The sequence below is a fragment of the Rattus norvegicus genome, chromosome 2, assembly GCF_021556685.1.
Source record: "Rattus norvegicus strain SHRSP/BbbUtx chromosome 2, alternate assembly SHRSP_T2T, whole genome shotgun sequence".
In the NCBI taxonomy this organism is placed as follows: Eukaryota; Metazoa; Chordata; class Mammalia; order Rodentia; family Muridae; genus Rattus; species Rattus norvegicus.
In genome coordinates, this window is record NC_141535.1 from 186,536,558 (window position 1) to 186,560,680 (window position 24,123).

Sequence of the window (24,123 nt, forward strand, 5' to 3'; positions counted from 1 at the left end):
AGTCATGTCTCACGCTAGGAAACAGAGATGTCTAGGAGGGCCACAATCAATCCTTATGTAGCCATTCTCATGGAAGAGCTATCAGGAGGTCACATTAGAACCATGAGGGAGTTGTGTGAGAAAGACCTCATGTCACTAGTAAGCTAAGGACCTTTGACTAGTCCCTACCTCTTTTTTTTTCTTTTTTTTCGGAGCTGGGGACCGAACCCAGGACCTTGCGCTTGCTAGGCAAGTGCTCTACCGCTGAGCTAAATCCCCAACCCCTAGTCCCTACCTCTTAAAGGTTCCACCAGCTGCTTTGGGGACCAAGCCTCCTATTACATGGACTGTTGGGGACATTCAAACCATAGCCCCAAGGTCACTTATATCCATCGTTCATTGCATATGCATTGGGTGGTAGGTAAACTTGATGCTGTGCTACTGGACATCTCCTAACTCTGCCGGTGACATCACATTGGTAGCTCAGAATGGATAATGGTGGACGAATTTATACAAAGCAAGTAAGAAAAACCTGCAAGCTAGGGCTGCTTTATCTCAGAGAGAATTGTTAAACATTTACTAGCATACAACTCTCCCTCCCTTTCCTGGGACCCCTAACTCCAAAAGAATAAGAATCAGAAACTGAGGCAGTCTTTTGACTCAATTGATAGGTCAAGAGAAAAACAAAGATTAAAAGTCAAGTTAGTTTTATTTGTTCTGTTAACAATCTAACACGTAGTTATTAGTTCTGACACAAGAGTGGGGAGGATTGGAAAAATACAGAATGAAAAATACCACCAGCCCAGGTTGCCGCTCGCTCGTGAGGGGTTTCTCAGTGAAGTTAACTTTGAACGCATCTCTTTAGCTATTTTACTTATGTTTCACAGATGGCAAAGAGGGTGCACAGAGAAGGCAAAGGAGCTATTTCCTTTTCTCTCCAGGCACATTTCTGAATTCTTCTAGAATCTGTGTTCTGCCCTGGAAACTTCCAGAAGGCAGTAAGAATAGAGACTCTAGTCTGTCCCCCCTCCACATGGTGGCCACTGCCAGAGTTGAATGGCAACTTCTCCCCCGTCTCTGGGAGCAGCAGTGTCAAAAGCAGTGGCAGCTGTGTTGTCTTCTTACCTTACTGGTATATCTGGAATTACTTTTCCTCTACCTCCTCCCTTCCCCCAAAGACATAATTAGTTATACTACAATAATTTCAAGTTAGGGGAACCTCCCTGTGTCTTCTGTCATAATTTCTAGGCACATGCTACATCTTACAGAACACATTTATACTCTGAGGAGTTTTCCAGCCAACCTATCCTCCCACACTTTTTACCTAGACTGTGCTAGCTTTGGCTGGGCAATTGTTTATGAGTGACATACACAGAGGTCTAGTTTGGAGTCAGAGGAAGAAGACAGGAGGAGGATGGAGTGGTATAAGAGCTGCTGTTGGGTTCTTGGCTCATTCTTACCCCTCATGTGCCCTTCGCCCCCTCAGGAACTGAAGAGCGGTGATCTGCACTAGTCTCTCCTTTGGCCTTCCCTGGGGTTTCAGCCTCTTTTTCTCTCTTCCTCTTTCCCTCTTCTTCCTCTTTCTTCTGCCTCAAGTCAGCTTCAGAGGTTGGCATATCCTTCCTTCTTTGTACATGAGCTCTGGTAAGATGAGCCCATTAGCATCACTTGCAACAGAGTCTCATATGATTAAAGATGTTCTTGTGTGTAGGCCTTCAGGACCATCCCCTCATTTTATCCATGGTCCCACGGTTTCCCAGTCTCACAGTTTAACAAGCTGGGCATTATTTAGGGACCTAACAGGAGCTGTGGGACAGCTGAAGAAGAGGAAGTGCCTAACAATCACTTAAGTAATAGCCTACCTGTCCCTGGTCATTATATGGAATCAAGATTTTGATGAGTCTTTTCTGAGGAAGATGGCAGCCACCTACCTGTTCTCTACCCTGTCTTACTGCTGTCTGAGGAACCTCTCAGGAATTGGTGCCACAAAGCAGGCTTCCAGTGTGGCAGCCAACTCGTCAGTCCTTACTAACCCGGGAGGTGGTGGTGCCACGGAGGTATGGAGAGGATAACAGGCAATGATAACATAGCCACTAACTGGCGGAAGTAGGAAGAAGATCCCTATTGTTGGTGCCTATGTCTGTTTCTTCCAACTAGACTCCTTTCTGTTGGGAAGGACAAAAGGGAAATGGCAGGTTATGTGGGCCCCTGAGCAGGTGTGGGCAGGGAAGCCAGACACTGCTTCACGTAAGGGAATAACTCGCTGGCATCCAAGCAAGACATGGAGGCCAGCAACCCTCCCTCACAGCTCTGAAACTGCTTCCAAACACCACTGGCAATGTCACCTTAAAACAGGATTTGATTTTTTCTTTTCTCTTTTTTTTAAATTTGGTCTTAGTCCAGATACCGGGATCGAACTCAAGACCTTGAGAAAGAAGTTTCTTTTTTAAATGGGAAGCAAAGCTATAGGGTGAGAGGGATGCCTGTGGGGGTCAAGAACACTCTGGGTTCTCAGGCTTGGGATTTGGTTACTGTTCTCACGGTACAGGACAGGGTCTGCGCCTGGATGTTATTGCCTGGTAGGGGTAAGACTCCAGCAGTGAGCAGAAAGTTCAGTGTTGAGCAGGTGAGTGCTTCCTTCCATTTAACTGTCTATTACCAGACACATTCCTCTACTGAAAGTTTGTTACTTTGTTTTTTAGATACATATATAGTTAGTCCTTTTCTTTTAACTATAGATTTCCTAGGCATAGTTACAAAAGAGATAAACCAAACCTTTCGGGGAATTTATCTTTGAAACTGTTTTGGCTGAGAATGTGGCACCAGGCAATGAGAACAGTAACCTTCAGAGGGAGGAATCATTTTTTGAAGGCTTATCCAAGAACAAATAAATATGTTAAAATGAAGGTGGTAGCCAGAGGGTTGAAAAGGACTTTCCCACTTTGAGAGGGTGCTGGCAGGGAGTGGAGCCCGTGAAAGGGCAATTTTGCTGGGTCCCTTGGTCCCCTGTTCAAGTCTCTGTCCTGTTAACTTAGTTTCTTCACTCCCTATGCATCCTTGGTACACGGTCCAAGAGGCAAAGGGTTTATGTATGTTCAGACTCTTGACATCGGGATCCCATCCTCTACAGGGTGCACACTCGAGAACCATGCATTTCAAGCACATAAAAAGTCACAAAAGAAACCTTATATTTTAAGTGAGTGTGCTGGACAGTTTTATGTCAAGTTGACACAAGCTAGAGTCATCAGAGAGGAGGGATCCTCAATTGAGAAAATGCCTTCTTAGGTCTGCCTGTAGGCAAGCCTGTAGGGCATTTTCTTAATTAGTGATTGATGTGGAAGGGCCCAGCCCATTGTAGGTGGTGTTATTCCTGGGCTGGTAGCCCTGGGGTCTATAAGCAAGCAGGCTGAACAAAGCCATGAGGAACAAACCAGTAAGTAGCTCCCCTCTATGGCTTCTGCATCAGCTCCTGCCTCCTGGTTTCTGCTCTGTTTAAGATCCTGTCCTGGTTTCCTTCAGTGATGGATGACTGTGTGGAAGTGTAAGCCGAATAAACCCTTCCCTGTCTAGCTTGCCGTTTGATCATGGTGTTTCATCATAGCAATACCAACCCAAACTAAGGCTGTACTTTATGATTTTGTGTTGGGCTGCATTCACGGCTCTCCTGGGCTGGACAGAAAGCTTGTTATCTCTGGCTTATTCTTTAAAAAATCAGATAGCTAGGTATCAAGGTCATGATCACCTGATTTTATCCATATTATCTAACATCTGTCTATCTATCTATCTATCTATCTATCTATCTATCTATCTATCTATCTATCTATCCATCCATCCATCTACCTCCCTCCCTCCCTAGCTACCTACCTACCTACTAACCTACTTATCCATCCATCCATCCATCCATCCATCCATCCATCCATCCATCCATCCAACTATCATTTATCTATCTATATACCATCTGTTCTAAAAATCAATTGACTGAGTGAAATTGTTCCCTGTGTGAAATGTACATATATACTTGACATTCTTCCCCTGATGGCCTCAATGAAGTGGGTTTGTAGAACGAGTATAGGGGACGAGGCCTATGAGAGGCCCCTTTAGTCTCTCTCTTTTAGGGATAAAGTTTGGACTGGATACTGCCTGAGCATCCAGTGAGTAGGTAATAGAGTAAGATGCTTTCTCCCCCTGTCACTTCTCCGCTGGTAGCTTTTTGGTGTCCATTCTACCTGAGCAAAGCTTGAGAGCTGCCTCCCTCAGGACAGGCCTGTGGGCAGACATCTTCCAGTTTGGAACTGGTCCAGCTCCCAGCCCTGGTGAAAGGAGATGCAGACTTTAGGTTGAATGCTGATGTTGGAAGAAGAGAATTTTTAAAAAGGATTTTTGTTGCTTCAGGGAAGAAAACCGCAATGGGGCTTGAAAGCCTAAAGCCTTTTCATTTCACAGGGAGATGTCTGATAGCTCACTTGCTTCCTCTTACTGTGCTCAGGGCAGAATTCTTTCTGATACAAAGGTTCGATTGCTTTAAACCGGGGGCAGGGTGACCCAACAGAACGGGTCAGCAAGAATTCTGGGCATCTCTGGACTGATGACTTAAAACATTTCAAAGTGGTAAAATGCAGTTGGGAAACCACAAAAAAAAAAAAAAAAAAAAAAAAAAAAAAAAAAAAACAAAGGCCAAGACTGTAAAAAAAAAAAGTGAGACCAATTCTTTAGCAAATCTGGGCTCATTAATGTAAACTGATATTGCAACTTACTACCACACAGGTTAAATTTGGATACATTGCATTTGGTCCCCATATTGTATTTAAAATCAAGTTGCTAAAATTTCAATTATATTTTGAATTTCTGGTTTCTCATAAAACAACAACGAAACAAAAACAAACAAACAACAGACGTCCAGGCATCAAGGAAACCACCGCCTGGAAGTGGCCAGCTACTGTCCCGCTCTCCAACTTTCACCGCCTTATCTCTCCCTATCTATCGTACTAGAGCAGGGCAACGTTTGCTATTTAAATCAACTGCCTGGGCCCTGTAGGCTTTTGAGTTTGAGACATCTCATGTGGGATAGGTGGCTTCTGCTTGGGAAGTGCTGGGGTACAGAATCTCACTGTCAGTGAGCACGAGAGAAGACTAGTAAAAGGCTATGAGGTAATCGTGATTCTGACCTGATGGGTTTCCGTGGAGAATGGAGGAGGAAGCCAAGCCCCGTCCCCCCACCTTCCCAATAGCAGTTGGCATAGAAGACCAGGGCAGGCATATGAAACTAAGAACTTCACTAGGACAGTGGGTTTACCTTGACAGGCCCTACACATGGGAAAGGCAGTCCCCTAGTTGGACAGCGTGCATTGTTCTAGAACAGCATCTATCCAACCCGGGGTGGGAGTGACCCAAGGGACACAGAAGACTCAAGGTATATTGGCACCAGCCGGGTTTATCTTGGTCTGTATTAGCTGGAGGTGGGGTATCTTTCTTCTGTACCGTGTCATATGGTGAGATCATCAGACCTGGCCCTGCTGCTGGCTTTGCTCAGCCTGCTCAAGGGCCGGTTGTCATCGGTTGTCAGCTCTGGACAGAGTGTGGGCGCTTTCTCTGCAGACAGCCCTTGCTTGGTTACCTTTTCAGCTTGCAGCTCTTCTTTCTCATCATCCTTCCCTACCCCAGGGGTCTCTACTTTCTCCCCGTCTGGCACTGCAACCGTCTCCTGCCCTTCCGGGGCCACCTTCTCTGCTTCTTGCTTCTTCTCTCCCAATTCCGGTTCCACAGCCTCCTCTACGGGCTGCTCTTCCCGCTCCACTTCCTGGGCCCCCACCTGAGCATAAGAAGGCAGGGTTTCTTGGTAACCCCGTGACATATCTGCCAGGGGTCCTGTGCCGATCTTCTCCTCAAACTGACTAAAAGGCTTGGCTGACAGGGGGCTGGTCTCCACCATTCCAACCTCCGTCAAAGGGAAATAGTGTGAAACGATCTTCTCTTCTTCTAGGAGCTGGTAGCCCTTGGCTTTCTGGATGGAGGAAACTGCAATGGAGTGGAGGGACTTCTCGGCAATCTCCCCCAGTGGTTGCTCTGCAGGCCTCTTGAAGGCAGACCGGATTCCCTTCATGCCCAGGTGGCTCATCTCCATGATGTTGAGGAAGAGGGACACAAAAGCAACGGACAACATGAAGAGGATGAAGATGGTTTTCTCAGTAGGCCGGGACACAAAGCAGTCCACCACATTGGGGCAGGGCCACCGGCTGCAGCGATAGAGGGGCAGGATGCGGAAACCATACAGGAAGTAATGGCCCACGATGAAGCCCACCTCAAAGAGGGTCTTGAAGATGATGTGGCAGACATAGGTCCTTAGCAGTGTGCCCTCCAGCCGGAACTTCTTGGTGCCTTTGCTACTGCTGCTGCTCTTCCTGATGCTGGCCTGGTCTGGGGCGATTGGTACCCTCTCACCCCCGTTGCTGCGAGACTGCTGACAGAGCTCCTCAGCCTCACGGTCCTTTCGCTTCTCCTCCATGCGAACGTGGTGTACCGCGTGCCCCACGTACATCAGCGATGGAGTGGAGACGAAGATGATCTGCAGGACCCAGAGGCGGATGTGCGAGATGGGAAAGGCCTCATCATAGCAGACGTTCTCACAACCTGGCTGCTGGGTGTTGCATACAAAATCAGATTGCTCATCGCCCCACACAAACTCGGCTGCGGTGCCAAGGATGAGGATGCGGAAGATGAAAAGCACCGTGAGCCAAACTCTGCCGATGACGGTGGAATGTTCATTCACCTCTTCCAAGATGTTTCCCAGGAAACTCCAGTCGCCCATTGCTCACCACCTGGGAAGCAGAAAGCAAAACCTAATTGGCCACAGTGCAACTCCGAGATGACCTCTTCCCGAGCTCTTGGAGTGACCTTCCTTTCCAAACTAGTGGGACAATCATAGTACCCAACAGTCTCCATCGAGTGCCTCGTCTGTGCCGAGGATGGAAGGGGTCTTGAAGTGTGTTTAATACTAACCTATAAAATAGAGTTACTAATGACGTCTGTTCTCCTTTGTTTGAAAAGATCCATGAATCAGTATCTGTAAAACTCCTAGAATTTATTATTTATTATTTATTCACTGTGGATACGGTACGGGTAACATGAATTTAAATCAAGACCATACGTTGACGGAAGATTCATGAATCGTAATGCTGAGGGCAAGCGATCCCGCATACTATGGGTAACTGGCTCCTAGCGACGCTCTTATGGGAGTGAAATTGTAAATGGCTGCCTTGCTTTGGACTGTTTCAGGTTACACACTGGTCACATGCATGGAAAGAGCTGGACGAGAATGTGCACTTATTGGGCACCCATCATGGACAGACCTTTGAGGCTGCTTTACAGTCCTCTTAGGTCTTACACGATCTGATGGTGGGGTCCTGCCTGTCGCATTTACCGCTGCATAGCCAATTCCTGCACACAGACATGTTTGTTTGTTTCCAACTTGCTTTCATCGTGTGAGAAAACAGGGGCTTTTGATGCTAAACGGACGGTCTAAGATCAGACAGCTAAACGCTAGCAGTTCCCTACCCGATCCCAAAGGTTGACTTCTCAAACCGTTAAGAACTACTGCCTGCGATGTGGGCTGCACGTTTCTCTGACTTCTGCAGTCCCAATTTATGCTTTCTTTTCCTGAGGTTGAGAGGTGGAAACTCCTCTTAATAGTTTTACAAATTGGGGGCAGTATATTTTTATTATTACCCCTTTAAATCCCAAGAGCAGAGCAAGTGCTTCAGGAGGGGACTGCCTTACAGGAAGCCTGTAGGACATGCTCAGTGTTCCACAGAATGAATAGGCTGCAGGGTTTGTTACAGGTGGTTGTTTAAATACAGCCAGAAATTTGTTCTGCAGGGGAAATACTATTAGACACAATACTATACGATGTCTTTAGCAGAGCAGGGGCAGACGAGAGGAGGACTGAGTTGATTGGGGGATACAAACTGGGCCACTCCTTCAGGACTATGATAAAGACAAACCCTCCCACATCACTTTAGGTCAGTTGTCCCTCCACGCTGACTATCTCTGGAGCAGTGGAACTCTCTCATGCCTGCCCTTAGAGCAAGGCAATGGTTCATGTTGGAGAGCCCTTCTCTGGGTTTCTTCTGGCCTCCATCCAGAAATAAATGGGAACCATCACAATTGGGTGGTCAATCTAATTATCAACCCCACACACGAGACAGAGCCAGGGAGGCCCATTTCTTATCAAATAGTTCAACTCTAGCTTTAGTGCGTTCTAATTTGACAGTGTAGTATTGCCATGTTCTTAATCTGACTATCTCAGAGCAGGGCATTCTAGGGTCACTTTGGCTTTATCTTCCATGAGCCATCACAATGTAGATCAAAGCACACCATAGTTTGGGACCTCCATAGATGCCTGGGGATGGGGCCAAGAGAAATGGTTTTAAGATCTGCAACTCTCAGCGCCCGAGGAAAGACAATTATCACCAAAATTCAGGGATCCCCCCACCCCCACCCAGGATTCTTCCTACATAGCAGCAGTAAGAATAAGAACTCATAAAAAATAATCGAGTTCATTAAATTTAGAATAAAAAAGAGAGCTTGCAAGGATATGCAAACCAGGAGTGGGGTGGGGGGAGGAAAAAGGAAAGGAAAAGGCAAGGTAGGACGCTCCAAACCAGCTCTCTTGAGTCAAACACAAAGACAAACCCAGCCTTCCCGCACTGGGCCAGATGGTGCTTATTTTGGGAAACATCCTGAACATAAATGTGTAGACCAGAGACTCCTAACACACAGTGTCATGACACGCAGGCCTGGCCCAGGACCTTACTGGCAGCCACGCCAGTCATTTCTAAATGAGAGTCAGAGCAGAGCCTTTCCTTGGTAACCCACAGGATTGTTCTGGGGCTTTGACTTCTTTCTTATGTCTACTAAGAGTTTTGTGCCAAGTTACAGGCAACTGTAAGTTAGTGTAAAACCTTTCTCCTAGCACAGCAGCGAAACAGGCCACATCTGCTGTCAAGAGGAGAGGATTTAGAGATGCTGGGGGAGGTGTTAGGGCATTAAAATATGCTTTAGATTTATTTAGTGTATATGTGTGGCATGGGTAGAGGTCAGAGAACTTTTGGGAGTGAGGTTTTTTCCAGATAATTGAAAGTTATTTTGATAAAACACTAACGAACATGCTTAGATATTAAAAAGAATTATACTAGAAAAATATACAAAAGAGAAACATGTTTAAGTTTTACATGTGGGATTTGCTTGGTGCTTAATCATTCATCTCAACCTACTTGACTATTTCAGTGGCAAACTCTTGACAAAGAAGCACGTAAGTCATAAAACAGTGTCATCATTAAGTAAATTATAATATCCAGGCACTTGTTTACATGTAGCCAATGCTCTCAGGGGATAGTGTGCAGGCCTAGCAAAAATCCTGAGTTTTCACAGTCATCAATATAGAAAAAAAAAGTCTGTACAGTGTAAAGATAACAATCCAGTAAGTTGGATAGTATAATTACCCGGGTAATTAATCTCAATTGATTGATAATTTATATGAACATGTGTTAGAGAAAATATCCAACAAAATTAGGAACATTCAGAGTAGTCCGTATTGGGAGTTCTCAGCAAGAGAGCAATAGGACCAGGTGTGGGGCAGAAGACACAGGTGAGTTCTCTTCGACCATGGGGATTTCTGGTATCATACACTCAGGTCACAGGCTTGGTGGCAGGATCCTTTATCTGACCTGCTGACCTCTCTTGCTGCCTTCCTCCTTTTAAATTTAAAGAAATTATTTGAAAAAGGAAAAAGAAATTCACTTATGTAGAGGTGTTTTTTCTGTGTGTATGACGGTACCCCACCGGTGTCTGCAGAGTCCAGAAGTCAGATCCCCTGGGACTGAATCTACATGATTGTGAGCTCCCAAGTGTGTGCTGGGAATTAAAGCCAGGTCCTCTGGGAGAGCAGCAAGTGTTCTTACTACTGAATCATCTCTCCAGCCACCGCCCCTCCTTCTTAAAGTTTTATGTGTTTGAAATTTTTCCCCCCCCTCCATTAATAAAGATCGAACTAAACATGCCAGGCAAGTGCTGTACAGCTGAGTTACATCCCCAGCCCTGGTTGTAACCAGGGGGTCACAGGAGCAAGCTGGAGTATGGAGAAAGCTAAGTCAGAAGAAGCATTCACTTCTGTCGTTCTCTGTTAGATTTTGCTTGTGAAAATGGAGAGAACCAATCTAATACAGATGGAAAATAAACAGGTTTATTGTCAAGCCTCAGCCCCAGGACCTCAATATATTCCTGGAAACTTCCTACTCAGGAATTGTGGGTAGAGGAGATAATTGAAGCACAACTTAAGTCGAGCAGCCACAGCTTTCCCAACAGTGATGTACACTGATGTGTCTCCCGTCACGACAAGCCATGAGCTGGACGAGTGGCTCTCATATTGAGAGCTCAGATTCCTAAACACCACAAGCACAAAAACAAAAACAAAACAAAAAACGACAGCACACAGCTGCCAACTCCTTATTTGAAAAAGTAAGACATGTTTCAGATCACTAATGTCTTTAATCTGATTTCATCCTCAATGATTAAGGGAGGGAGGCACATCTTTAAGATCCCAAAATTTAAAGAGAGCCACAATCTTAGAATAAAGCCAAGTCTTGAAACCGAACGCATTTAACTTGGTGAGAAAGCCACCCACCTCCTGGTCCCCATCATTACAGTTGTATTTTTGTCACAGGCTGACAAAACTTTGCCTTGAGATAAAATGGACAGATCTACAGTTTGAGACTCAGAGAATGGAGAACTATTTACACCATGGCCAGGGAGGAACAAGCAGAGAGGTTAGATGAATTCCCTAAAGTGTCCTGGCTAGTGGGGGCAGCTCAGATGTGAGCCGTAGTCTTCCCCACTCCAAATTGCAAGGGAACTCTAGGGCAGTGTGGCCTGTCCTGGGTTTGAAGAGGCTCACATCCATGTAAACACCACTGCTCACAGGTTTCTCGAAGCATTGGTGGGTCACCCACCACTCTGGGAAGTGTGTGAGCCTCCACCCTTGTGTGTGAGCCTCCACCCTTGTGTGTGGAGCTACTAGGCAGCAGCTCTTGCCGATAGACAAGAACCTGCCCCAGGGAGGGCACAGCTCATTCCTGTGTTCCATGAATTAACTGCTTTAACATTGTAAACCCCAAGCAAGTGGCTTCCCTTCCACCCACAGCACCCAACAATCCTGACCTTCCCTCCCATCTCGGAGTTGTGAGTAGGAAAAATCAAACAAATAAAACTAAAAAAAACCTAAAACCCCCCTGGTAACTCAGATGCTCGTTCTTGTCCCCCTGGATTCCTGGCTGTGAGGTCATTCCTTCCGAAAACATAAAGACCTGAAGAAGTCAAGAGCTGGAGTCTGAACAACTCTATTCTCCCTCAATGTATCCTAGCACTCTCCCTTCCAAACCTCTGCAAACTCTTAGATGAACTGGGAGAGGATTTTCAAGGTTGAACTTGAAGTGCATTTATCTCAGCCCAATAACAGACCTTGGTGAGAACTTTTTTGTCTCAGAGGAAGAAGCTATGTTTCTAGTGGGGAGCTATGATCTTCTTGGAAAGAAGTGAAGGGAAGGCTATAGTCTAAGGTCACCCAAGGAAAACTTGCCGGTCTGAGTACTGTCCCACGGAGAAACTGGTGCTGTCTTTCTCTCTTGGTGCTCAGCAGTAAAATGGCAACTTTGGTGTCTTTCCTTTGCCACCTAAAAGCCCACCTCCCACTTCTCTACCCCGCCCCTAATGTGCTGCACGACTGAGCAGATATGACTGGATCGGTCCTGATGGGGAGGTTTTACTGTCCAGCAATATTTTAAGCTCCCAGCCAGACGGCTTTTATGAAGGGAGGGATGTTTGGAAAACAATGGGAGCGAGAGAATGGGAGAGCTGTGCTGGGCACTGGGGGAGGGGTGGGGGTGGGAAGCTGACGTGGGAAAGCTTAGTAGGACTTCTGCAGGCTCCAAACGTGTCTCTCAGTTACAGACGGGTCCTCTATGACAGGAAATTGTTGGCTTCATGCAGAGGGCAGGTGTGTAGGGGTATTTTCCCAGGCCTTGAAGCCTTCAACTTGGAGACTCTTGGTGAAGTAGGGAGAGTAAGATGTGACCCATGTGTGACCTTGTGCTTCAAGTCAGACTGTATAAGAATGATTGGTTCCCTTCAAAGGGTAACATTTCATCCTCCACTGACTCAACACCTTAGTATACAGCTTCCCTATGACTCTAGTCCTAGAAACAGTGGAGTGCTGAATATAGTTCTCAGCCCCAGGTGTGAGATCCATGTCCCAGGTGTGAGATCCATGCCCCAGGTGTGAGATACATGCCCAAGGTGTGAGACACATGCCCCAGGTGGGTCAAGGAAAGCCCAGAAGTGCCCACCCCCAAATAACACTGGCCCTTGCTATTGCTCTCAGCTGCCCACTTGAACGAGAGCCTACATTCACACTACAGAAGACACCATTGGTTGTAAGAGAGGGAGAGAGCACATGTGCACTGAGCTAGAATTCCTTCCATGTTGGCTATCCATCAAAGCACACAGGGGTGCCAAGCAGGATGCTGTAGGAGGAAGGCCACAGCTGGTCTTGCCCACCTCTGAATCCTATGAAATGAAAGTTCAACCTGCTGGGCAAACCAGGCCCTCACAGTGGCTTCACTGCGCTGGGGATAACCTGATTGGAGTGTGGTGGTAGTGATGGTGGTGGGGAACAGTCCATTCCTGATACTTTAAGCTGAGCTAAAATGAGGTCTAGGGAGACTGCCAGCCCCAGTGAAGAGCTTATTACTGATATTTAAGTAAATTGACAAGCAGCAAACTGACGTCTAAATATCTAGGCTTCTACCCATAGACAAAAGCTGGTCTAGCGGAGCCTCTCCCTGTAAACTGGTGGATGCAGAGACCCAGGGTATCCCAAGATGCTGAGAAGAAGCAACTGTTGTCGGCCCAGCCTAAACAAGACAAATATACCTCCCCTTCTAAGGCTCATCGAACAATGAAAAAGAGAGGACCGGAAGAGACAGCAAAGGGCTATAAATCGCCTTTCTTTAGACTCAATACAACTGCTGTCATTATTAAACTCTCAGCAACTGTAGCTGCTTGCATTGGCCCTCATAAGACTCTCCCTATCAACTGTCAGTCAAGGAAGGAGGAGGAGCTATGGAGTTCTATCCCTTACTTAACCCCGAGCTATTGGCTACTGATAGATTCTGATAGAAGAGGGACCCGTCTCTCTGTTGTGTAATCTCTGCTGAGCCCACCAGGCTCTAACGGGTGCACCAAACTCATGGCCATATGGACAGCCCTGGTTCATCTCAGCGGGTCACAAAACAAAAGGATTAGTAACAAGTAGAAGGGAGAGATTTGTGGGGTGGAAGGGTGTGGGAGAAGATGGTGGGGAGGTAGGGATGAGAATGGTCAGTATGTATTGTGTACGTGTGTGTAATTGTCTTAAAACAAATTTAATAAATAAAAAAGTAAGCTTTGGACCCTAAAGAACTTGGGTATCATTTGCCAATCTTGTATCATTTCTCATGGTTACAATGTATCATTTCTCACGGTTACAATGTATCTTTGAGGAGCTGCGGTTGAGTGGAGACATCATGCAGGGTTATGCACTTTCTGTAAATGGTGGCATGATGTTTTAATCACCAGGAGGCTCTTAGATGGTGTATCACTGTGGCCCCATAAAGAACAACATTGGGAGGCCACCTAGGAGGGCACAGATGCGTTGTCTGAGATCCATACCTTTCCCCTGTCTGGGACTTTACACAGCTGTAAAAGTGGCTGTTTTGATCATGTTTTCCAATGAAAGATTTAAAACAATTCATTTTCTTTTTAATGGTGTGTGTGTGTGTGTGTGTGTGTGTGTGTGTGTGTGTGTGTGTGTGTGTGTGTGTGTAGGTACGTGTGAGCACAAGGTGCCTGTGGAGTCCAGAAGAGGGCGCAGGAGTCTCTGGAGTTGGAGTTGTAGGCTGTTGTGAGCCGCCTGGCATGGGTGTTGGGAGTGAATTTTGAATCCTCTGCAAGCAAGAGCAGTGTGCGCTTTTAACCATGGGGCTGTCTCACTTTGTGGTTGTTGTGTTTTGTTTCGTTTAATTTTCTGGTTTTTATTTATTTATTTTTTGTTTGTTTGTTTTGAGACATAGTTGACCTAGATTGTCCAGGCTGGCCTCAAATGTGCAGTTCTCCTGCCTCAGCCTCCCAAGCAGCTGGGATTACAGGCACACACCATTGTTTGTAACCAAAATTTGGGATATTTTATTCCATGAATTTACTCCTGGAAATAACGGAGGAAATGGTTGGTATTTGGAATCTTTCAGGAAATAACGATACACGTTTACTCAATTAAACACAAATCAAGGGTGAAGCAGGCGTCCTAAAAGCCGAGTGCTTGCTCTCTGCCTCCCTTCCGGTTCTGCGGTTCCTCCTGTTTTCTGTAGCCATGAACACATTTCACTTTAACGATGGCTGTGTGAAGGAGATTGCTATCAACTGTGTGAGTCACCAGGTCACTTTCATCCAATTTTCAGTAACCCACGACCTTTTTTACACTCTGATTTCTTCTGGACTTCAGGTTCTGAGGTCTGCACACACTTGGACAGTGCCTCTCCCGGAAATCCTCCCATGGACAAGAGGTGGTCGAGACTGTTCGCTGGATCTCAACAAGATGACAAAGCAGAGTGGGAGGGAGGAAGGCGATCCTTTTGAGAATGGTTGCTTACATGGTCACCCCTGCAGCTTTGTTTTCTCAAAGAAATTCTAGAACCCACAACTTGTCTTCAAAATGATCTCCCCCATACAGGGGTAACCATATGACCTGGGCTAATGTGGTAGGTGGTATAAAGTGCCATTTTCTGAGAGGACATTTGTGAAGGGTGTGTTTGGGTACAGACAGAGAGAGAGACAAATGACTGATCACATCTCATAGGTTTGGGATGTACCTCCCTTTCCTCCTCTCTCTTTTTCTCTCTTCCCTCCTACCTCCCTTCCCTTCCTCTCCCCTCCCTTCCCCTTCCTATTCTTTTCTTTAACACATGTCTTTTCTGTAGCCAAGGTTGCCTGGAACCCAGTACATTGTCCATGCTGACCTTGAACTTCTAACAGTCTTACTGCCTTGAACTCCTGAGCGCTATGATTAAAGTCACTGTCTGGTTTGCTTTTAGATAGACACCTTCTTTGTTTATTTGCTTGGTTGACACAGAACACTCTACTAACAAGGTCCAATTACTTGATGGTTTTTATCTTATTTATTTATTTTTTGTTGTTTTTTCTGTTCCTTTGAGAAGAGGTCTTGCTTGCTATGTAAGTAACCCAGGCTGGTCTGGAACTTTAGATCCTTTTGTCTCAGCATCCCCGTGTACTACCTGTGTACTACCACTCCTGGATAAGGAAATTTTGTTGTCAGTTCTATTTGCATCTAAAAAAATCCCTTCAAAAAAATCTCCTTTCAGAGAAAGGAGGTGTTTGTTCCAACCAGAAACCAGAACTGGTCTTGTAGTTCCTTCAGTGGGAAGTGAAAAATCTTCTCATGGAGGTTGAATTGCTTTGTGTGCGTCTTTTCTTTTCTTCTCTTTTGAGACAGGATGTCACTGTTAAGCCTTGGCTGGCTGGGAGCAGCTCCCTAGGAAGACCACAAGTCTTCTAACTCACAGAGACCCGTCTGATTACCTCTGCCTGCTGAATGCTGGGATAGAATGTGTGAGTCACGACCCTTGGCATTATTTGATCTCTGAATCTTGAAACGCCAGAAATAATCTAAATTTAAAGGTAAATTTCAACTTAAGTCACTTCAGTAACAAAGTTCCGTTGGCAGGAGCAGGTAGCAGAAAGATGTAGGGGTCCAGAGGAGCTGCTCTCAGTCTGTCCCTTTGGAGACTGGGAATAGAAGATGAACAATCTCTCAGCTTCTGCAGTGCGCAAGGGGGTGTGAAGCCCTGAGAAACACCACACAAGGCCGTGCACAAATTGGATCACTTCCCAAAAATTTCTTCGTGACTTAGTGAGTAGTGTTTGAGCACTCATATATGTGTCCTTTGAAGACCCACCCATGAGGCTGAGTGAGACTTGGGGGTGGGGCTGGTGGGGGAGGGTAGTGCTCGGAAAGATGTAGTTGACAAGGTGATTTGGGTCCACGAGGGCATGGGCAGTTTAGCATGAAGGCTCTTACACACAAAGAGCTTTGAGGGCCTGAAGCAGAGTGGCAAGGGGAAAGTGTTGAGAAGTATAATTTTTTTTAATTTCCTGTTTTTTTTTTTTTAAATCTATGCATAGTTGCTTACTGGCATATGCTCCAAACCCCCATCCCCATCAAGAAATGAGACACCACACCATGTCCAGCAAGGGCTAAGCCATTTCTTTCTACCACAGAGTTTGTTAAGCAGCCGCTTGGCTGAAAATGTAGAGGTGCATGAGGCACAGTCTGTGGTGTGATGCCTACACAGTACATGAAGTGCGTGAAGAGGCCTTGCACACACATCCCACAGTTGTTCAAGGAGACATGGTAGCAGGAAAGGTTTAAAAAGAAAAGAAAAAGAAAACAAAACAACAACAAAAGCAAAAAACCAAAAAACCTAAACCAAAAAATCAAAAAACAAACAAACAAAAAAAACCCGTGTGTGCTCAACCCTGGACCTGCCTGCCATTCTGCCGAAAACTGGTACAGGTGAAGATCTGGAGTGAGTGGTCTCAGCTCAGTACCAGCCAACTGCCTGACCTTCTTCCCTCCGGGTGAGGGGAACGGGGCTGGCCTCACCGTTGCAGTTATTAAATAAAACTGTACAACTGAGTCAGTGCCCGCCAAGCATCACTTGAGAAATGGTAACTGCTACCATTGCGGTTGCTAGGAAGAAGGTCAGGATGGTTGGGGTACCTCTAGAGGGACAGCAAGGGTTCTTTGCTTCACCGCAGCCGTGGGAATCAATGTTTGCTTTTTCTCTCCGCTGCCTGGAGAGGAGCAGGCTTCGAGCTATGCCCTCTGTGTCCTTTCTCCCTGGCTTATTTGGTCATAAGTCAGATTCTTCGTTATCAGACCATTTGGCTGAACTTCAAGGGCTCGTGGTCCCTGAGGGATGCAGGGGGAGTAGGGGGCACTTTCACCCTAGAGAGGATTTTCAGTGCAGACAGTCGTCAGGGCAAGGCGGGGCCCTCTATTGAACCGAACAGTTCATGCATGAGAGTGGACGGTGCCAATTCTATAGAGCACGGCCCCTCAGTCCAGCCTTCTGCTAACAAAGTTATCTTTCCCAATCTGCTTAGGCAGAAGGGGGACACACTTCCTGTCCTTGTGCTGAGCATGTAACACAGGCGGGACCCAGGCCATAGCTGGGTCTGGCGCACAGCTTTATCTCAGATTCAAAGTCTTGGGCTCTCTCAGCTACCTCATCATTGCCTTGGACAGAGTTGGCTCAGGTGACAATAGCTGGCCTCTGCTTACCTGCAGAGCACAGCCTGTCTCAGAGTTCTCGGTGCTTGGGTGGGGTGGTGGTGTGGAGAGAATACCAGAGTCAGTTTTCAGACAGACGATAAAGAAAGAAGCGGTATTCCAATGATGGTCAGTAAGTTTTACTGTATGGTCGCTATTCTATACCTGTAACGTCACTTGAAATAATCCCTTAAGATAAACGTTAGGCCCGAGGAATTAGAAATCCAGGATGGAAACTTTCAGGTGCAGGACACGCTGTTCACGAGACTCTAAAGCACGTAAAATGCTGGCTCCTCCGCTGGTCGTAGCCCACTTCCGGGTTCATCCAGGACCCAGAGCGTGAGGTCTGTTTTATCCAGCCCTCTCCATACCTGCTGCGTTTCTAGACACTCCACTGGCAAGATAAGGCCTAGAGGATTTTTTTTCCCTTTCTTTTTCTGCACTACGTTTTCTTCTCTTCTCTTTTTTTTTTCCCTTCCAGAGACTTCTCTGCCATTTCCCAGATAGCTGCATGAGTGCACTCTACACTTACCGTGGACTGACCATGCACACTCACCCCTTACTCAGAGAGGGGTGTGATGCGTATAGAGCAAGACCGAGAGGTGGACATTTCCCCTTTATCGAAACCCAACAAGGTCTAGGTCCCAGACCCAGGGACAAAGGGCAGGACCAGGGTTGTCTCAGAGCTGCCTGACTCCAAAACCCATGTTTGCTCTGAGCTGCTCATGTTGTCTCCTTTAATTACAGGATTCGGCTCTGACCTTAACTGGTGTCTGGGCTCTCCGGTCGCTTTGATTGTCAGTTAACATTTGAAGAGCTGTAATTTTGTTGTTGTTGTCGTTCTGAAACACCAGCATCACCGTGGACTTTTCTAAATACTTGAGGCTATTTCACTTTGCACATCCTTATTTTCAAGCAGACAAGCATACAGTACAAATAGGTATAACACGGGAGAAAAATCCAACACAGAGGCAAAGTGGTTCAACATCAAGGGGCTCGTCCTTTAAAGCCAACAGGACTGTGACTGCCAGAGGTGGTTTGTGTGTGCCTCAGTCCACTTTCTGTGCTGTGCATGTGAATACAAATGAGACCAGCGTGTTGGACTCAGTAGTATGGCTTGCTATGTCCCCTTTCATCCTGTTGGTCTTTGCAGCACATATAGATCAACCTCATTTGGCTAATGCCCAAAGAAATATTCCAGAGTACGGCCTGTCTCAGGAATGTAGTCAGCCTGTTCTGAAGGCCTTTTAGGATTGGATTCCTTTCTCTTCCTCTTCCCTTTCCTCCTTGTCCTCTTCCTTCTTCTCCTCCCCTTCTTTCCTTCTCCCTCTTCTTCTCCATCCTCCTCTTCTTCCTTTGTGTTCTGAAAAACCAACATCACTAAGTGCTGTAGGCTGTTTGATTTTGCACACCCACATTTTCTTTTCTGATACAAACTTTTGAAATAATAACATTTGTGTGTGTGTGTGTGTGTGTGTGTGTGTGTGTGTGTGTATGAATGCATTTTGAGCAAATGGGGGGAAACTTCTTCAGGCAGAATTAACAGAAGAGATAGAATTGAAATTTGCAGAGTACAACTGCTCTTCAGACAGACTCCCAGATGGCATGGAAGCTTTCAGGAGCGCCCCCGAGGCGAAGTTCTGAAGGCCAGCCATTGTCATCTCAGCCTTCTCATAGATGGCAGGAAGGGGCCTGTAGATTTGATTTTTCGATCACTTGAGAAGTAAAGAGACTTCTGGAATGTTTGTTAGTTGTTTGCATCTCTTTTCCTTGGAACTGTCTGCTCATGGCTCCCTAGTGTGTGTGCCTTGGGTGTTTGTTTTTCCCTTGTTGATTTATAAGCTCTTTTTATGGGCTGCCGTTCCTTTTCCTCTTTGCCCGTGTTGTGAAACTTCCAACTGATCACTCAACGTGTAACTTTGCTTTTAGTGTGTTTTGCTGTGCAGAGAATTTATATTTTTATCAAATCAAATCCATCTTTTAAAAATTTATGGTTTCTTGACTTTGTGCCTGGCATAGAAAGGCCTCCAAATGCCATTAAAATTCAGGAAGCTGAGTTTTGTTGGGGAAACTTCTTTTTCAACGTTTCAGCCTGGATCTTAAAAACCTGAATGCTTTAGAGCCCCTCCGAGTCATTCTCCTCTTCCATTCCAGGCTTCTAGCTTTTTCATCCATCTTCTCAGCTCACTTGGCAACAGATCACATCATCACCGCGCTGTGCACTGGCTCCTTCCCACTTGCTAAACCGAACATTGAACTTGGGGGTCCTGCACCTGATGCTTGCAATAGGTGCTTTGGCTTGTCTCTTTATGACTCTAGAAGTTTGAATTATATTTGTTTCAGAGAGAGAGAGAGGGAGGGAGGGAGAGAGAGAGGGAGAGAGAGAAACAGAGACAGAGAGACAAAGACACACAGAGACAGAGAGGCACACACAAAGGCAGAGAGACAAAAAGAAAGAGACAGAGAGATAGAAGACACAAGAAACACAGAGAGAAACAGAGACACAGATGCAGAGACACATAAGAGAGAATGTTACTCTTTTCTTTTTTGGTTCTTTTTTTTTTTTTTTTTTTTTTTCCGGAGCTGGGGACCGAACCCAGGGCCTTGCGCTTCCTAGGTAAGCGCTCTACCACTGAGCTAAATCCCCAGCCCCTCTTTTCTTTTTTGAAGACATATTTTTTACCCTTTCTACAAAGAGGGAGCTTTGGAAGATCCCCCCCCCCCTTCTCATTTTAAAATTGCTTGTCTCGCTATCTCTAAGATGGCCATTGGGTCTGTAACTTCTCATGTAGGAGCAACACTGTGCTTCCTACTGCTCACCTAAGCATCTAGACTTCCCATCTTTTTCTTTTGCAACAAGGTCTCTGTGTATCCCTGACTGGCCTGAAACTGGCTATGGAGGCTAGGCTGGCCTCACAGAATTCCAGCTGCCTCTACCTGCCCAGTGCTGGAATTAAAGGCACATACCATGGTTAACCCCCCAGCCCCCGTTTCTGAGTTTCATGTGATTGGTTGGGAACTCACTGTGTGTTGAGGATAACCTCAAACCCCTCCTCTGCTTGCCTCCACCTCCCGAACGCTGGGTTTATAGACATGCACGGCCATGTGTGACTTGAGTTGGCTCTCTTTGTATGCACTCCATCTCTTATGTCTTGGTATACACGGATGACAGAAAGGTGAACCCCAAAGATGCCCACACTCTAACTCCTGGAACCTGTGAGTTGCTGATACATTGCTAACCAGCTGACTCTGATGCGAGGATAGCATTCTGTTGTGCATTTATGTGTGTGTACATGCATGCACTTCTGCATACGGACAGAGGGGAATGTACGCAGGCGTGCACATTCATGAAGATGTGCATGTTATCCCTCAGAAGCCATTGCCGTGCTTGTTTATGGAGCCAGAGTCTATCACTTGGCCTGCGGATTTCTGATTAAGCCAGGTCAACAAGTCTTAGGATCCTCCTGTCTCTGTCTTCCTAGTGCTGGGGTTACAAGCACACACCGCCATGTGCTTGGGGGGGGGTCAAGCTCAGATTCTTACCCTTGCAAAGCAAATACTTTACTGATTAAGCTGTTGATCTAGTTCAACCCTGGTTATCATCATCATCCTCTTCATCATCTTCTCCCTCTGTAGTGTTATGTATACATGTGATTCTGTATATATACATATGTGCATTCAGATGGGCACATACATGTGTGTGCATGCACATGGAAGTTAGAAGTCAACATTAAATATATTCTATTATTGTTCTTCACCTTTTGATAGCTTGGTGTTCACCAGCTGCTTGGATGGGCTGGCCCACAAGCTCCAGGGGTACAGGCACATGCTATTGTACCCAGTTGCATGTGGCTGTTGGGAGATCTGAACTTGGGTATACTGGGACAGGCATTTTACCTACTGGGCCATCTCCTGAGTCCCGGGCTATTATTCTTAGAAGATAGGTGAACTTGGCATAATTTTGGGGCCTTGGGTGGGAAGGGGAGACAAAATAGAGGGTGAGAGACTCAGGAGAATACAGAGGGAAGCACTCTGAGTGGTCACTGGTGCCTGTGAAGGCTAAAATGAGAGGAGGTGAGCAGCTCCCAGAAGCCCCCTGAGCCTTCAGACAGGAGCAAAGGCTGAGGAGCTTTGTTGCCTCAGTGAGAGTTTTACTTCAGACTCAGAACCTGAACAATCGTGAGGTAACAATAGCCAATGTTTTGAGCTACTAAATTTATGTCAATTCTCTATAGCAGCAAGCAGGACCTAAACACAATACACACAGAACAAGGCAACTGATTCTGCCACACCGTGGTCACACAACTTGTGACTTTCAGACTCTAATCCCAACATCCATCTCTGATCCTAGGAAACATTTTATTATGAAAAAAAATCAGCTAATAGTTTATAGAAATAAAACCTGTTTAACCTCTGTTGGAGGCTCATGGATCCCCCCACACCTTGCACATTCTGAACGCAATTATTCTTCCTACGGTTTTATCAGGTCTGGCCCAGAGCTGCACCCTGGCTGACATTCATGACCAATAAACAACTGCAGTCTGGGACAGTTGCTTTGAATTTAAAAGGAGGAGAGAGAGAGAGAGAGAGAGAGAGAGAGAGAGAGAGAGAGAGAGAGACTTTTTTGCCATTTCATTTTATTTTGAGTCAAATACACATTTTGAATGTGATAACATTTTAACATTTTCTGGGAAAAGTGTGGAAACGGAGGTGGGAAAACTTCATTGCTTATGGTGCAATTTAGTTAATCTGCCGAGCTGAAGGGCTCAGTTACCTCACCTTAAAGAGGGAACAACAGGAATCACATGGGAACCTTGACTGCAGTTCCGAAGCCCTAGGAGAGGCCGAACAATGTTGCGATTCCTTGGGATCCCAGCTTTTATTATGGAAATAATAGTGATGCATTCCATCACCGAGTTATTTGGGGGGATTTAATAAAATAATACAAGCTTTGAGGTAATTCTTCAGAAGCATGCTGGGGGGGGGGGTCGAGCTACAGTTCTACCACTAGATGGCACCATCAACACAGCCAGAGGATAAACGAAGCTGAAGTCAAGTCTTCTGGATGAAGTTTAACAGTTCCTGTAGATGTTCCAAAGAACTTTCCCTTTTCCTACTTGTTTGTTTGTTTGTTTGTTTGTTTGTTTTTTGTGTTTTTTTCTGGTGTGGTGTTGGGGAGCAACCAAGGGTCTCATATATGCCAGAAAAGCGCTCTGATATTTTCTGTAGAGTTTTTACTTTTTGATGTAAACTTTATTATGGTCAGAACTTATCTCAGGCTTAGTAGACTGTGCTGGGGAATGAGTGGAAGTTGGGTCTGGAAATCAAGACAGTCTTTCTGAAACACAAACCTGTCTTTCCTGTACTTAAACCTCTCTGTGCTTGCTATCAGTAAGTCACTCATGGACCTGCTGGGAGGCACCAGGAAGTGCAGGAGGAAGAGGAGGGGGAGGGGGAGAAGGAGAGGGAGGAGGAGAAGGGGAAGAAGGAGGAAGAAAAGGAGGAGGAGGGGGAGGAGGAGGAGATGGAGGAGGAGGAAAAGGAGGAGGAGAAAAGGAGGGGCAGGGGGAGGAGAAGGAGGAAGAAGAGGAGGAAGAGGAGGAGGACGACGACGAGGAGGAGGCAGCTTGTGTCTGTAGCAGATGTGGCAGGGCTGTCATCTCCTGCTCATCTCCATCCACTGATATCTTTGTCCTCCAGTCTCAGCAGCTATGATCCTGCTGGGGTCCCGATTCCCATTATCCGCCTTCTTGACTCCAAGCCTCTGCCTATGCAATTCCTCTACATTGAACTCTGACTCTTGGGGCCTCATTTAAGCTTTAGTTTCTCCAGAAGGTTTCTCTGACCCCACAATTCTCTTGTTCTTCATAGTTCATGTATGTGCCCGCCTCTCCCATTAGTGCAGGGGATTGCTGAGCACAGGACACACTTTTTGCTCAATCTAGTTTATGAAGCCCTAGCAAAGGAGAGAGCCTGATGCTGTGTATGGTGGGCAGCTGAGGGATGAGCAGAGAGACGGCCCTTCTGGGTAGTTGAGATGTGGGAGACAGAATGGAAAAGCAAGAGAGAAGACGCTGCAGGTTCTGAGGAGTCATTGGCTTGAACTGGGGCACAGGGGAAGTTTTCCAAGGTTTTCTTTTAGGCCCAGCAGGAGACTGGGGTGAGATTCTTCCCTCTAAGCCCCAGTGAGACTCTGAGCACTGGGCTCAGGGCTGAGTGGTCCTGAAAATGGCTTGCTTCTAAGGGTCATTTTGACTGACCTTCATGGTGTCTGAGGTTGACATCTTTAGCTGCTCACATACCTAAGGTCAATGGTCCTACCAGGGATGCCCCCTGTCAGGGGACCAACAGAGATCAAGGGTGCTCTTGGCCTGAGATAGAGAAGAAAAGCTTTACAAGAAATCGCTCTTACTGCATTTTCCTTCCAAGCCGGTCCCCCAGGCATCTAAACAATGCCTCTCCAGGCAGGCTGGCACAGCTGTCATAAAATGCAAGTGAAATCGGTATCTATGGAAACCGGCTGGCTCCTAGCTCCCTTTTGCCCAGCTCACTCCCTGCCTGTGGCCAGGATAGGTCTAGACTTCAGGCCCTGCCCTCAGATGTTGGGGCTGTGTCTGTGCCCACATCACCCTCCACCTGCTTCTTACTTTCTCTTAACAGAGGCAGGGGAGCAACTGTGGGGAGGGAGAACTTACTGGTGAGGCTTCGGG

General features: G+C 46.3%; 1 protein-coding gene across 2 annotated transcripts; it reads right to left on the reverse strand.

Moving 5' to 3' along the window:
* Nucleotides 1–4,659: 4,659 nt before the first annotated feature.
* Gja8 (gap junction protein, alpha 8) lies at nucleotides 4,660–11,789 on the reverse strand. 2 transcript variants are annotated; one of them, XM_087621007.1, is made up of 2 exons: nucleotides 11,609–11,789; nucleotides 4,660–6,794 (listed from the first exon to the last, which is right to left on the reverse strand). In XM_087621007.1, the coding sequence occupies exon 2, from the start codon at nucleotides 6,782–6,784 to the stop codon at nucleotides 5,462–5,464; it is 1,323 nt and encodes a 440-aa protein (XP_087477133.1). In that variant the 5' UTR covers nucleotides 6,785–6,794; nucleotides 11,609–11,789; the 3' UTR covers nucleotides 4,660–5,461.
* Between the last annotated feature and the right edge of the window lie 12,334 nt (nucleotides 11,790–24,123).